This window comes from Siniperca chuatsi, linkage group LG1 (genome assembly GCF_020085105.1).
Source record: "Siniperca chuatsi isolate FFG_IHB_CAS linkage group LG1, ASM2008510v1, whole genome shotgun sequence".
NCBI lineage: Eukaryota > Metazoa > Chordata > Actinopteri > Centrarchiformes > Sinipercidae > Siniperca > Siniperca chuatsi.
In genome coordinates this window covers 16,429,410-16,444,908 of record NC_058042.1, presented here as the reverse complement: position 1 = coordinate 16,444,908, position 15,499 = coordinate 16,429,410, and the positions used below count along the sequence as shown (strand labels likewise).

The following is a 15,499-nucleotide window of genomic DNA, read 5'->3' as shown; positions in this document are numbered from 1 at the left end:
CGAAATTACTGTCATAGGATGACTTTTGAACAACCTTATAATCGTATGAGCAGGTACATGTGGCAGGAAATCTGAGCAATTAATGTCATGTGTGCCAGGAAGAAGAGGGTGTCAACCCCAAAGGCACAAATTTGAAAGATGATTCATAATTATTAGAATGTGATATTGAACCTAGAGATGTTTGTTACCTGGAAATGTATGTTGGTCCCATGACCTTCACCATCATTCCTGTGTGATGATGAACATTTATGCAAACACCCGGTCAGTATTTCTTCATGGTTTGGCTCGGGTTCAACTATTTGACTACCTCTGTCTTCATCTTCCTTTTACTAGCAAACAAAAACAATAAGCGGAATAGAAAGAGAGAGAGAGAGAGAGAGAGTAGATAGAAAACAATAAATTAGAGAGACATTGAAAAGAGGGATCAAGAGTGAGAAAAAATGCAGTGGAAATTGCTTGCTGTGTTCCTGCTATTGTTGACAGCAATGGTGGTTTGTTAGCGATAGTGCTGATTTTCAAGTGCAATTCCCTGTGACAGCTTTTCCTGTTATCATAAATATTCAATATTTTGCACTAACTTCATGAGTTTGCCCTGTCCCTCACACTGTATGTGAAATCACAAGCACGTTTAGCTTAATAGAGCAACCATTAAACCAAGAATGATTGTCTTTTGTAGCACTTACCACAAAATTGAAGCTTTAAGTGAAATTGGGTTAAACACAAATATGTGAGTCCATGGAATAACCCCTAATCATCATAATGTTGCAATTGGAGCAGCTTTGTTATGTTCAGAGGAAAAATGAATGAGTTTTTGTAGTTTATTTTAATATAACTAGTATTCTGTTGTACGGGTGGCAGACTTGACTAGTGGTTGATTTGCAGTAAAAGTTGAGGACTTGTGTGTAGCCCACAGGTTAACAAATATTTCCCCTACTGATGTGTGAAGTAGTGTGTTATTATTAAACCTTATGGAAATCTCATCTGCTGAATATAACACTGATGCAAATGTTCCACATTACTCTATTTCTGTATTACAGTAAAATAGAATGTTATTCTGGTGTGGTGGCTGGATGTTTGAGATAAAAAAAGGTGGGGACCCCTGCTTTAGAGTCAAAAAGAGGCTCTTTTGGGACACAGTGCTGTATTTGTAAACTCAAGGGCCCACGCCCATGGATGTCTCCCACTCCTGCACGCAAGCGCAGTGACACTCCTTCTGTCAAACATGGCTGTGCTTTGGGAGAAGGAAAAATGCTGAATTGTGTTGGTATATCTCGGGAAAAGCAGCAGATATGGCTAGATTGGCTGACTATTTTATTGTCGTGGGATACGATCAGGAGAAAGCCGGTAAGTTTGGCGGCGGGGCGGCTCGCAGATTCAATTGCGAAGCTGAGGTTTGTGTCCAGGCCGTCAGTCAGTGTGTGATGATGTTGATGCTAGATAGCTTTGCGCTTAGCTTAACGTTAGCCACACAGCTACCTGGCGGGACTGGAAACACTTTCTGTTTAACCGACCGGAAAGTATTTACAGATCAAGCACACGCCTGATGGCAAGTCACCAGCGGATGTTTACACACGAAGTGTTGCGATATTTAATTTGGGTCAATCGAAAGTTTTCACGGATTCAAAGTCTGTCACATCCTGTCCCTGCTGATTGTGCTCCTGTCAGGTCCGGGGGCTGGTTTCACTGCCAGCTAATGAGACAACCTTGCAGAATAATGCTCACAAAAGATGATGTAAAAACAAATCTTGCTCCTCCTTGATCATATTGGTTTTGCTGATCATGATTGGTATTGATAGCCATTGTTTGCATCCATATTTAGTCTTTTTGTTGCGTAATGTTGGTAGCCGGTGGTCTTTCTGCTTGCCTGTCCTGCACGCTTTGTTTTGGGTATATTTTTACCCGCTGTAGCCGCTCTTGTCAATGATTTGTTGTGTTATATTTGTTTTTGCCGGAAGAGTGCTCAACCTTTTCATGATGGGCGTAACGTTATACAGCTGCGAGGAAAGGCAGTCCTTGTGCTCAGCCAGATCCTCTTCCCGCTTCTCCCTCTCCACTGTTGTTCTGTAGTGGGACAGGGAGCTGCCCATGCTTCCACTTACATGTTATGCCTCAGGTCCAGCCTCACATTCTTGTCATCCAAGACAGGGAACAGCTTTGCACACCTTTCTAAGCATTGATAGACAAATAGATTAATAAATGAAAACCTTCTGGCACTGCACAGATGTTCTCATTTCAAACTTGTCATGTTCCCAAATGATAAACGGTACTTTGTATATAGCTCAAACCTCTGCAGTTTATTGCCATCATCCACTCATCACTCATCATCCACTTGTGAGGATCCAATAAGAACTTGCTCAGTGAGCAGGCTGGAGAACATATTCAGTTAATCTTCCTTAAGGGAACAAATTCAAGTTCCTAGCCTCTTTCAGTGGCGTCCATCCAGCACCATGTGTGTCAAAGAGGGGCCAGAGCAGCTGAATGCTCTTAGTCACCATAGCTTGCTATGCACAATAGGTAAACAGTGTCTTTCATCAGCTCTGTGCATCCCAGCGCCAATTGACAAATGCATTTTTTGTGCTCCAGGGACAAAATGTTCCTGGCGTCACCAGAAGATTCTGAATGGATTCACATTCAGACAGTCTCACCACAAGAAAACACAGGGACCATGAGTTTAGTTTTTCCTCCGCTGGCCACTGATGATGATAAAGCTGATTGTTGAGAGAGTAAGCAATAAAAGTCTTGCCATCTCAGATTGTGGTCTATTAGGGCACTGTGACAGGCTTATGTCTTATCCACATGTAAGCCTCTCTGGAGGTCAAAAATGATCCCCCTACTCCTTATTGAATTGTATTTGTCTGCCTTTATTATGTTTTCCTGAGTGTAACGAAGCGTATCAGTTGTTGGTTTGGGCTAGAACCCTGCAGAGATGCCCTTGTTTTGGAAGTGGGAGTGATTTTCTCAGAACTGGAAAATAAAATTGACTTTTAGATTTGAAATACAGAGGAAAATAAAATTATGACTGTTTATTTCTCTAACTATTCAGAAAACTGCATTTGCCCAGTGAAGTTGGCTCATAGAAGCCAGTTTGGTAACAGTGATGTGCAGTGGGTCGTCTAGACAACTGATTTTTACCGTCCACCTTGCCTGTTAATTCAAACCAGGGATCCTTACGTGTGTCATCACTAATCCTCCTTCACTGGCTTTTGCTCCACTGGCCTGACCCAATTCTCATTGTTTTATTACTATGGATATTTGGAAATAATGCTAAGCATGCAATCTGTTGAGCAATGGGCTTGATTCAATTTGTAGTGAATCACAGTTACACTGTAAAAAACTAAATCAATCCCTATAACTTTAATTAATACAGGAAATGTATTGTTAATGTAAAATAATAACATTTTCAATAAACTGAAAGCATTGCTTATAAAGTAGGATAAACCTGGTGTGTAGCTACAGTCAGAAGTAACAATGTACAGTATTAGTGGTGATGAAGCTTCTCTCTGGGGAACACAGGGTGGTATGGAGGTAGGACTGCAGGCAGATACAGTACAGTGGGCTTGAAGTTGCAATACTGTAGTAAAGATAGTCACTTAAAAGGCTAAAGTATAGCAAAATTATAAAGTACTAGGTTGTAAAGATCCTCACTAAAGTTATGAATATTACCTTGCAATTGCACAACCCATTTCATTGACTTGCTTATATTGCTCTTTTCCATCCAAAGACTTTTGCCCCTTGAGAATGAATATAAATCCAGGTTATGTGTCTCCAGCAAGAACACTTGTGATATTTTCATTGTGAGACAGGTGATCTATTTAGAAACATTTACTGTACAGACGAAGTGATTTAAAACAAACTGGGGGGAAAATGAAAGTAGGGCAACTTCTAATTTTCTATAGTTTATTGTTGACCTTAAAATCTATCTCAGGTATGCTGTTTGTCATTTTAGTGCTTCAGATATATGAAACTTAATATGGAGGGGTGAGTATGATAAAAGGGAACATGACCTGAGAGGCAGATTCCTCCATTAGAAATCGGGCCAGAGTCTGCCTCCCTGGGGACCAATGTCATGAGCCACAAACCTTGGAATTATTTTCATGAATAATGTTGGAATGTGAAAACACTGGTTTAGATGGATGCAGTTTATATTGAACCTGCTCTATATTTTGTGTTTTCCTTTTGCAGTAGGACGCTGTTTCTCTTTACTAGCAAGGGTTTATATACGGTCTGACGTGCTGTTCACCATAAATTGTAATTTGCCATGTGAAGAAGAGGAATTTGCCCAGCTGCTTTTCTCAAACAGTTTATTGGATGGATATCATCACTCTTTATTGAATCAAACTGCTTTTGGAAACAGACACAGTACCCAATCTCTACTCTGTGTGACTTTATGGTCTGGATTTTCTGGTCTGGACTTGGGGAATGGCTTATGTAACGTAGCACAATCCTGCAAAATTACAAAAAACTTCCAAATTTTCAAGAGCTAAATACTTCCATCTGCAGATATCTTTTGACTGTGTGATATTGCTACGTGTTATAAGATGTGTATCTGTGGAAATGCAAGTATGCAAGCTTTAGATAATTTCTTAATCAGCCTGCACTGTAATGTTGCATGACTCAAAGTCATAAATGGCTTTTAAGCATTATTTTAATAGTTGTACCAAGAATGCCTCCATGTTAGGTTTTATTCTCTGAAACTTTGATCAATTGACTTTCTGTTTCAGCTTCTCAAAGAGTGTTTGTTTTTGTGCTGGCTCTCTTGGCACACCTACAAAGAAAGTGCTTTGGCAATAAAACACCCCTTTCTTAAACAACAAAACCAGCATTTGAACCTCTGAGAGATTCATGTTTTTGTCTGCTATTTTTGCTTATTTATTTTTTAGCTTATTTCATCTTGTTGGAAATACTATGGAAATAGTGTATATTGGTGTTTTCTGTGGTTTGTCTGGTGGTTGTGTCCCTAAACTTGTACGCTTAACTCTGTCATTACATTCCTTGCCTTTCATTCTAGGCTATAAAGTGGTTTTCAAGCTTGTGTTGGTCTGCACCAGTTGAGTTTCATAGTTTCATTGACCTGATCATTTTGATTAGCTTCAAGTACTGTTTGACTAACGATCACACATCTGTTGGCTTTGGGCTGACTTCTGTGCTTAATGATGGGCTCCTCATTTCAGGGAATGCCTGCGCAGTTTAGCTGCATGTTACTGACGGCATGAAATATTGTGCTTTTTCTTGCAGCATTTTCTGAATACGACATGACATGAAATATGGGGTTCTTATCTATCTTACCAGAAATTCCAGAATATGACAAGTGTATGCTTTTTCATTTCTTTAGTTTAAATAAAATGACACATTTCTCATCACTAAAACTTTATTTATAAGCCAGATATTTTTCACAAGATCAGAATGTTGTTTAGGAAGTTCCCTGGAACCTGTATCAAGAGGCTGCACTTTTTTATTTCTAAACTCTCTGAGCCTTTGTCTAAAAATATGTCACGTAAACAAGGTTCAACAAAGCATTAACTCCTGATAATCAGTCCAAGATTATATTTGACAGTTGTTTGTTTATGCTAAGGTGGCTAAAAGCCATGAGTTAACTTAAGAAATAAATTTGGCTAAATAATGCCATAAAGTAAATATTGTGTGGATACCCTGACTTTAGAGACTGGCTCCTCCAACAGCTGGAGATGTTGATTTCATGTTGTAGATGCCAGATCTTGAAGTGCTGCCATGTGTTGTGGTTAGTTTTCTAAATCATTAGTTATTCAAGTCAAGTTGTGTAGTCTGTTTTGTTTTATCAGCAGTAACATAACATTTGCTTAGTGCTTATGGAATAAGATTAATAGTTGTACCATCAATCCATCAGTTCACAAAGTAATGTATATGGTTTTATCATCTGTACTATATTTATAATCTTGGCATTTATTGGTTACACATAATGAAAATTGTGACACATTTTAGATTTCAGTGCAAAGTTGCTGGCAATTGATAATTTAGAAGGTGATCTTAAAGTACAGAAGTTACCTTAGGTTTCTACACTAATGTCTGCCATTTTTAGTGTGTACTCTAAAATTACAGAATGTAATCTATGATTTTAAGCGCAAACAGGTGATCATGGTGGTGAGGTGGTATTTTCTGGTGAAACTATTTTAGTTGTGAGTAATTAGTTTACTTGGTTTTACTTTGGTGATTAAATGCTGCATTCACTTTGCTATGTTTTCTTATGCATAATATATAACTGTTGCCAATACTGCAATCGGCTGATTATCGCATAGTAACAACCTCTGCATGACCGTTGGACAGCCATTGATGGCAAATGTCAGTCCTTGCATTATTTCAGCACCAACACGCTGCTTGTGGTTAACAAAGGTGTCACATTAGTAAGATGTGGCATTGTTTTGCTTCTATTTTACATCTTGGATTTGCTGCCTCCATTGATTGTTTTCTTTCTAACTCTGCATTTGGCAGCCTCTCGCTTGGATTCAGACTTTGTGGTGAGAGGCATTCTGACCACAATGGAGGAGTTCCTTCCTCTCTGTTGTAGAGTTTAAAACTGATTTGTAGGGAAACTCCACTGGCTACTGTTACACTACTCTCAGTCTGTTGATAAGGTGTTATACAGTCAGAGCTTTGTGATTTCTGTAGTTATGCAAATTATGTTAAAGTTCATGTCAGGAAACATTTCAGTCATAATATTTTAAGAGTAAATAAAATATGACAGATGAAATAGGTTGGTGGAATATAGTTACTTTGAATAAAAATACTGTAAAACATTAGGTCATCCCTTTCTCTGAAACAGGCTAACTATTTCCTTAATCTGATGAGATTTAATGACCATGTGACTGCAATATCCATATCTTTAAAACTGATACAACATTGAACTAAAATGAACTCAGCCTGGATTTGTTGAACACATTGTTCTGACTAGTCTGAAAATGATTAATATACACTCACCGGCCACTTTATTAGGTAGGGTAAACGTCCCTGTAAAGCCCACGTACCATATAAGCCCACTTGCAATTTCTGAGTCAAATACAAAAGAAACTACATCATTAGTTTTGCTGTGTGAAGGTTCTTCCAATGAAGCTGCTGCTTGTTACAATAAAAAGTGTCATATATGTAAACCAGTCAGATTTGTTGATATTGAGTTATCGAAACACATGTGGGACTTGTGCCTGTTGATCCCAGAAGAAATTCTAAAAAAAACTTTTGTGATTTTGGTACCCTCAGAAGATAACATTTCTTGCATATTTCTATGCCTGTTTTTGATAAGTACTCATTTGTTATAAAAATTAGACCATATGCTGCATCAATACAGTAGCTGCATAGTATGGTTCATTACAATGACATAAAGCATGATAAGCATGTATAGTTTACATTATTGTATGCAGTTTATATTATTATACTGTTAAATAGACAATAAATGTGCATGTTTATCTTTATTTATTTTTACTTTTTTGCCTGGTGGGCTTAAAGGGACACTTGCAAAAAATCACACTGTCTGGGGTGGATGTAAATGAGTACAACTAATTACTTCTCTGCATGATCAATTTTACCTTTAAGTTAGTGCCCCATATAAAGATTTATTTCATATAGTTGTTTTTTTTAATGTCATGTGTTCCCTTTTGACCTTTGAACTATTTTCCTCCCTAATTTTGACCTCACTTGATGAAAGAGCTCCATAATTCAGATAATTAATACCCAATAATATATATCGTATATTATATATGTGATTGTATACATTATATACAATCACCTCAAAGAGCATAGGCTTACGTTTAGCCTAGGAGAAGGTAGAAATTTCAGAAAAGTTGGCATCTTTCATGTTTATTTTGCTTAAGTTATAGGCTAATGATACATGAGCTTCAAGATGTGGCGACTGATATCTCCTCACAACTGACCTGTATGTTTTAATGTCAGCAACAATACTCGGGTAGGCTGTGGCGTTTAAACAATGCATAATTGGTACCCAAAGTGTGCCAAGAAAATATCCCCCACACCATTACACTACCACCACAAGCCTGAACCGTTGATACAAGGCAGGATGGATCCATGCTTTCATGTTGTTTATGCCAAATTCTGACCCTACAATCTGAATGTTGCAGCAGACATCGAAACTCATCAGACCAGGCAACGTTTTTCCAATCTTCTATTTTCTAATTTTGGTGAGCCCATGCCAATTGTAGTCTCAGTTTCCTGTTCTTAGCTGATATGTTGTGCGTTCAGAGATGCTCCTCTGCATACCGCGGTTGTGGTTATCTGAGTTACTGTTGCCCTTCTTTCAGCTCGAACCAGTCTGGCCAGTTCTCCTCTGACCTCTGCCATGAAAAAGTCATTTTCGCCCGGAGAAGTGCTGCTCACCGCATATTTTCTCTTTTTTGAACCAGTCTCTGTAAACCCTAGAGATGGTTGTGTGTGAAAATCCCAGTAGATCAGCAGTTTCTGAAATATTCAAACCAGCCCACCTTGCACCAACAAATGTGCCATGTTCAAAGTCACTTAACTCACCTTTCTTCCCCGTTCTGATGCTTGTTTGGAGCTTCAGCAGATCGTCTTGACCATGTCTACATGCCTAAATGCATTGAGTTGCTGCCACGTGATTTGCTGATTAGATATTTGCGTTAACATGCAGTTGAACAGGTTAATTGTTTGCTGAAAGCTCGAAAAGGGAGAGTTGTTTTTTGGATGAACTGTTAGCCACCATATGCACAGTTGCAACTGGGGTTCACAAGAAGAAGGCAGAAGGGTTCAAACCACTGACTCACTGAGTGATGACTGTGGGATTGATACTACTAAGCAGCACTGCTTTTATTTTTCTTGAACTGAGGGAGAGAGCAAGTGACGAAAAGATAATTGAATTTAAAGATGTTAAAGTAGATCTTGACAACTTCAGCTTTGGTTCCTGATGGAAACCAACTTGAGAACCACAAGTCTGTGGAATGTCAAAATTGGTCTAATTTATTGTTCTCTATGGAAAACAATTCTGCATATTTATATACGTCATCAAAAGGGAGGCTGAAGAAACTGTATGCTGTGTATGTAGTATTTAATTTTTTTGAAGCTCCTCTCCTGGCTGATGTTTTTCTTTTCTCCCAACATTTTGACCTGAGCACGACCTGAAGGCAGTGTCTGTCTTTTTACATATTTTTTCCTGCCCTGGAGCTGTCTTTTGAAGGCTGAATTTGATTATATATGACATCATCAGTTTGCTAATCTCTGATAACCCTTTTGCAATGCAAACAACACCGCAGCCTGTTCCTTTGCATATCATCCACACAGAACATCCAGAACAGTTTTCTGATGATGGTCACCCTTGAGGCCAAACTGGGCTTTCCTATGCTTCATTGATCTTAAAGAAAAAAATCTGCTCTGATATAGAATTTACAGATGTAAATTCTGTAATACCGTACAGCTCAGTTTTAATTTGTGAATTTGAAACAGGTCTGTCCTCAAGCTAAACAGCAGTGAGGGACTGAGAAGAATCTTCAGCTGCTGAGTACATAGTGACTATTGGAATAAAGGATAAGGCAACATGGCAGCATCTGTGGTGATTTTACTGGGATATTTCCACATTTTCTGATGCACAGCTGGAAGTTAAACTCATTTGGATGTCTAGAGCCAGTCACTAATTCAGTGTCAGTGGATGTGGAAACATCCTCAATCTCTTAATCACTGAAATAGCTTAATGTAAATTCAGTTTTCAGGTGGATTTTCACTTTAAACTCGGGTCTTGATATTGGAGTGGAGGAAAGTCAATAAGCAATACCTATGAACTTGTTCCAGACCATCCACCTGTGTGCATGACTGGGCCAAAATCAGGTTAGAGGCTGACGTGAATGTTACGTAAACTGTCGTGAAGAGTCCACTGGTGGCCTGTCCATACATGGTAAAATAAGCATTTGGCTGATTTAATCAACTGTAAAAGCAGTAAGATAAATCAGGAAGATGAAGGGAGTTTTTTTCCAAGAGGAGAAACATCTGCTATAATCAAGAAAGACTAACAACTTTTCCTCTGCGGTTTTTCACTTTGTGTTCAGACTATGCTAAATCACGCAACTCAGTAATAAATTGTTAGGGACATTCAATCTTTCTAAGTTGCTGATGTTTGTGTATGTGTGTGTGTGTGTGTGTGTGCGCACTGATTTGCAGTAATAGATACTTTATGGATTACGACAGCAGACTGATAAGAATTTGCAAATCACTGAGCCTTTTTTTTATGCTAGAACAAACTGCTAGGAAACCTGATAAAAGTGTTTAAAACTATTAATGCAGTTGGAATATTTTATATCTGACTGATATTTCCCAGTGGTGGTGTTTTATAAGTTGTTTCATGGCCTACAATGTGCCACAAACCTCAGTAAGAATTTGTGGGTTTCATAGTATCAGTTTACGAGTTGGTCCCGACCACTCGTAACTTTTGTTTTCTTATTTTGGTAATAAGAACACATTGATGAATCCCACAATAGCTCACAGTAATTTTTGTGTACGTGCAAATTAAGATAAAGTCTGTGCTTACAAAGGTTTCATAAAAGGGCCCCAATGTTTGCACTGGACTGTGCAAATCTCTAATGGCACTTATTAAAGGCTGGTTAGTCTATAGTTATTGTTACTAATAAATAACTCCCTAAAGCCATTTCAGAAAAAATTTAAATATGTAGATATATATCGTTTTTCATCAGAAAGCTGAAAAACAATACAATGTTGTTTCTTAGGTCATATTGTCCAGCTGTACCACACACATGTTGTGCTGTATTGAGCTGGAAATGAGCCATGCTCTTAAACATGCACACGCGTACCTTGGGTTTGGACAGTTTTTGTTCTTGTTTATATCGCTTCTGCCAAAAAATATATAAATAAACCTGATTTTGGACTTAACCCCACCCCCACCCCCTTGCATTTTGCTTGCGGATGTTCAAATTAGCATGTTCCTTTTCAGGCCTGGGTTCTATTATCCTCGCTGTTGGGGTTCTTTATAGTTGTCAGGGGGATAGTATTTGAAAGCATGGCTTGTTTTAATACAAGAGTGCAGCCTTGTGGAATGTGAAGAATTCTGTCTTTTATTTTCATCCGTGGTTGAAAATTTGAACTTGGAGCACCCGAAGCATGTGATTGCAATTAGAGGAGCTGTAAAGGCCTGAAGACACGAAACAGTCAGACAGACTAGCACAATCTCCATGCAGTGTCTGGACACACTCTACTCGCCTCTACAGGTGAACAAAGGCAAAAGTATAACAATCACCCAGCTCCCTTCTGTTCAAACAAACATACATACCCTCCCCAACCAAGACCCATTCCCACTCAGGCCCAAGAGCCTCTTCGTGATTAATTAGTCGCTCTCTTTGTCAGAGGTCTAAGTTTCGAGGAGTTGTTGACAGCAGGCTTGAGGCACTTGGTACAGGAGGGCTGCAGCCGTCCACTCATATCATGTCATTATGATAATGTGTAGCAGTTCATTCTCCTTTTATTTAATTAATTCGCCTCCCTTGTGCATGGTACCTCACCTCTGGCCAAACTGTGACATAGGGGCTTCATAAGTAGTTTGCTGAGTCATGGCATTTGCCAGTGTTGAGGTAGGACTGCTGAAATGCAGTGAATGGCAAAATGGATCTAACACCACCACTTTTGATGAATAAAGAATATAATGACAGTTGTCAGGGTAGCAAATATCTAAATATTTTTGGAAGTGATTTGAATTGTAAATAGCCATATGTGACCCCGCTGAATGGTAACTTAGCTGCTGGTAACATTAGCAAGCGTTCGGGAAGGCCAGCGAGAGATGACGGTGTACATGACGAGAGATTTATTCTTCTTCCGTGGCAGTAAAACAACACATGAGCCTGCCGATAACTGTGCTATATTCTGTTGAGCGAGTTTTTATAGTTTTGAGCCAAAGTTGTAGGCTGCAAATTATGTTTAGAAGGCACATGCAGCATACCGGTATATTGGTTTTGATTTCTGTGACCAACTTAGCAATTTGACATGGTTTTAGAGCTAGCCAGTGGTTATGTCAAAACTTGTGTCATTCTAGGTTTTCACTTACACAAAGTGTGTTGTTTGATATAAAAAAGACTATTGAGAGTCCAAAAAGCTGACACTATCTGCAGCATATGTGACTCTTCAACAAAGGTAGTATTTAGCTGGAATGCTTTGAATTGGGAATTTGGGCTTTTATTGATTGCATAAACAAAATCCCCATACATGTCTATTCATCCGTATTAGTTAAATGAATTCCAAGAAATGGGCCACATGTATTCAATTTCTGTCTCTTACTCTCTTGATAGGAGACCATTTTCCCTTGGCTGATAAATAGAAAGTTAGTTCCTAACTGTCAAGAGTGACTAAGAGTTTAAAATAACGCTGAGATGAAGTCATAGGATCAGACAACGTAGTGTGACAAAGTGCATATTGTGAAACAGACCTTATAATGCTTTTTTGGCATGTTAAATGGGGGACATTTTTCTTAAATTAGATAAAATTTCCATTTATTAGCTTTCCAGATTGCTAAATAAGAATGCTGCAGTCATATATCAACTCCTAAATACATATTGTGTTGTGTTGCACTCATGTTGACATGAATTATTACATCCAATTTAGGTTTCAGAGTTTTGCAAGACCCAGCTTATGGGGCCATTTGGGAAATCTATGAGGAAGTTATTTCACTGGTAAAGCTTTCAATGGTCAACCTTGCAAATCTGTGTGGCTGAATGTAAAGTTCACCACACCTGCTATAGATCAGTATCCAGCTATCTCTCTAAGCACTAAATACATACTGTAAGTTTGTGTGCCTCGGTGTGGTGTCATATATCTATGACCAACACTTAAGACTTTGTATTAAGGCAATGATAAAACACTAACAAAGATGACAAGCTCTGTTTTGGTGTCTTTTATTTATTTTGGCAACTTAGTTCCTTTTTAAAATATATACATAATTTCAATAGTGTGCAGTGCAGATTAATTATGGACTTTGGTGTGGAGCAGTGAGTATTTGTTATGTAGATTTGAGTGGAAACAATGTATACATATGGGACTTTTTTTTATAAATACATATATTTTATATTCTTTTAGGTATCATTAATGCATACAATATATTTACTGAAAAATAATAAAATATCCTGTCAAAGTTGCAGTTTTAGTTCAGGTCACCGCTGGGTTTTGTGATTTAACAGTGAAGAATGAAGACATTGCCCCTTGTGCCTCTTGGTTTCTAGCTCCTGTGAGAATCTTTGTGTTTGTGGTGTAAGTTTCATATCTCACACTTTGGACCACATTCCTCCTGAAACATCTTGAGTTAATCAGTCCCACCAGGGTCTTATGAGGAGGGTTTTTTGTTATTATTGTGGCCAAAATTGACTGAATTTGCACCGACTTTGTAAAAATGCAATTCAATACAATGCAGTTTTTTGGCCTTATTTTTGTTAAACTGCAGTAATATTTAAAAATTGCAACAGTGCACAAAAAAATTATTTTAGGGAAGCTGGTGTTCGTTAATTGTAATTTGTGACAAAGCTAAAACAAGCATAAATAATAATATTGTTTAATTTAACTTTGCTCAATGTGTTCATACTAATGAAAGAACATCCATATGCTCTTTGCCTATTGAGTGACTTGTTAATTTGTTTGAACTCAACCTACCATTTTCCTACTATTAAAGTAGGTAAGCTGATGCAGTCTAAGAGTAAGCACCTGAGAAGATGACTTTTGGGGTACAAAAAAAAGTTCCTAATTTTTCGGCATTTTCAAGTTGGTTTTTTGAGGCTGATGTTTGACGTTGTTTCACCTGGGATCGTACCACCAGCGCAAATTCCTGGAGTGGCAGATTTTATCCAGTCCAATTAATTCATACATTGATTGGTGGTAACTGCTCCCTAATTCACGGATGCATTCAGCTTCATTCTTCATTCTTCATTCTTCCTCAAGTGTTTATTTCAAAAGTCAGTGTAACATTTGATTTTATTTTGCTCTGTCAGCATAGTTAGGTCTCTCTTTTTCAGTTTAAGCTTTTTCGCAATTCCTCTTTACAACTAAAAATGAACCAAAGTAGTTTTCTTGGAACTTTATCGCTTCTCCTTGGTGATATTTCTCTCATCAAAAACCATGCAGAGCTCTGCATGCCATGATGCTGTCCTCTGCACTGACTGACAGATCTTCATATCTCTTTATCTGTAGGTTCAGGGGAGGGATGTGGAAAGATCATTCAGCGATACCCCAAGAAGGACTGGGTGGGAACTGCCTTTCCTCAGGGGGTGGAGATGGTGAGTGATAACAGCTTTCTATAAACTCAAACTAACTTAAACTGAACAAAGCTATATTACCTGGGTATTTCAAGTACACTATCCAAAGTGAAACACTGGAACACAAAGGTGCACCTACAGTGGTGTGAAAAAGTGTTTGCCCCCCATCAAACTAATTTAAATATTAGTCAAAGATAACACAAGTAAACACAAAGTGCAGTTTTTAAATGAAGGTTGTTATTATTAAGGGAAAACAAAATCCAAACCTACATGGCTCTGTGTGAAATAGTGATTGCCCCCTAAACCTAATAACTGGTTGGGCCACCCTTAGCAGCAACAACTGCAATCAAGCGTTTGCGATAACTTGCAATGAGTCTTTTACAGCGCTGTGGAGGAATTTTGGTCCACTCATCTTTGCAGAATTGTTGTACTTCAGCCACATTGGAGGGTTTTCAAGCATGAACTGCCTTTTTAAGGTCATGCCACAGCATCTCAATAGGATTCAGGTCAGGACTTTGACTAGGCCACTCCAAAGTCTTCATTTTGTATATGCTGTATTTATATTGTAAACATTTAATTAAGAAAATTGTCAAATTTTTCCACCTTCTTTTGTTTTACAAACAAAGCAGACAACATCTCTGGAATAGTTGTAAGTTAATGTTTGATGTGCATGGGTTGTACAGTGTTTTTTTAGTTAGTGAGTGTCCTTGTCCTTATGCCCCTTACCAGCTTCCTGATTTGATGGTTAAGAATGTTTTCTGCATAAAATACTGTAATTTAAGACATATTTGTCTCTAATCTAATCTGTCATTTTTGGTGTCACAAAATGACAGATTATACCCCAAGGAATTTGCCCTTTGGCGCTTGTCCAGCAGATACTGACTTTTTCTTTTTCAGATAAATTCATAACTCAAACGTTTGTTTTAAACCCTGTCCATGTTCACTAATTGGGAAACCTCTTCCCTCAGAATCCATTTTTTACATTATGCCCAGCCTACTATCTGGTTCCCATTGCTGTCTGTCTCCATCTTCCTCTTCAGGAATACTGAGGGAATAGTTGCTTCTCATGGTTTGTTCTCTCCCTGTATAGAGGGTGACCCTAGGCGGTTTGTGACAGGGGGTCTGTTATCCTTACATGGACAATGGATGGACAAATATTTTATCAGGACTGGGAAAAACTGTCAATCTCTAGGGCAACATTAGCAGTTAACAGTATCATACAGCACAGGACATTAGTGTCTGTGTTGTATCTGTTTTTGTTCATTTATATT

At 38.3% G+C, this 15,499-nt stretch overlaps 1 protein-coding gene across 2 annotated transcripts in view; it reads left to right on the top strand.

The window, feature by feature from the left end:
• Positions 1 to 1,155: 1,155 nt before the first annotated feature.
• The window catches only part of sbf2 (SET binding factor 2), a 99,829-nt gene continuing 85,485 nt past the window's right edge, over positions 1,156 to 15,499 (top strand). Inside the window, exons 1-2 of one of the 2 annotated variants that reach the window (XM_044208753.1) lie at positions 1,156 to 1,344; positions 14,164 to 14,249. In XM_044208753.1, coding sequence (XP_044064688.1) covers positions 1,290 to 1,344; positions 14,164 to 14,249 — 141 coding nt within the window. In that variant the 5' untranslated portion in view covers positions 1,156 to 1,289. The remainder of the gene's footprint in view (positions 1,345 to 14,163; positions 14,250 to 15,499) is intronic. The other variant, XM_044208762.1, reaches the window with a different exon arrangement.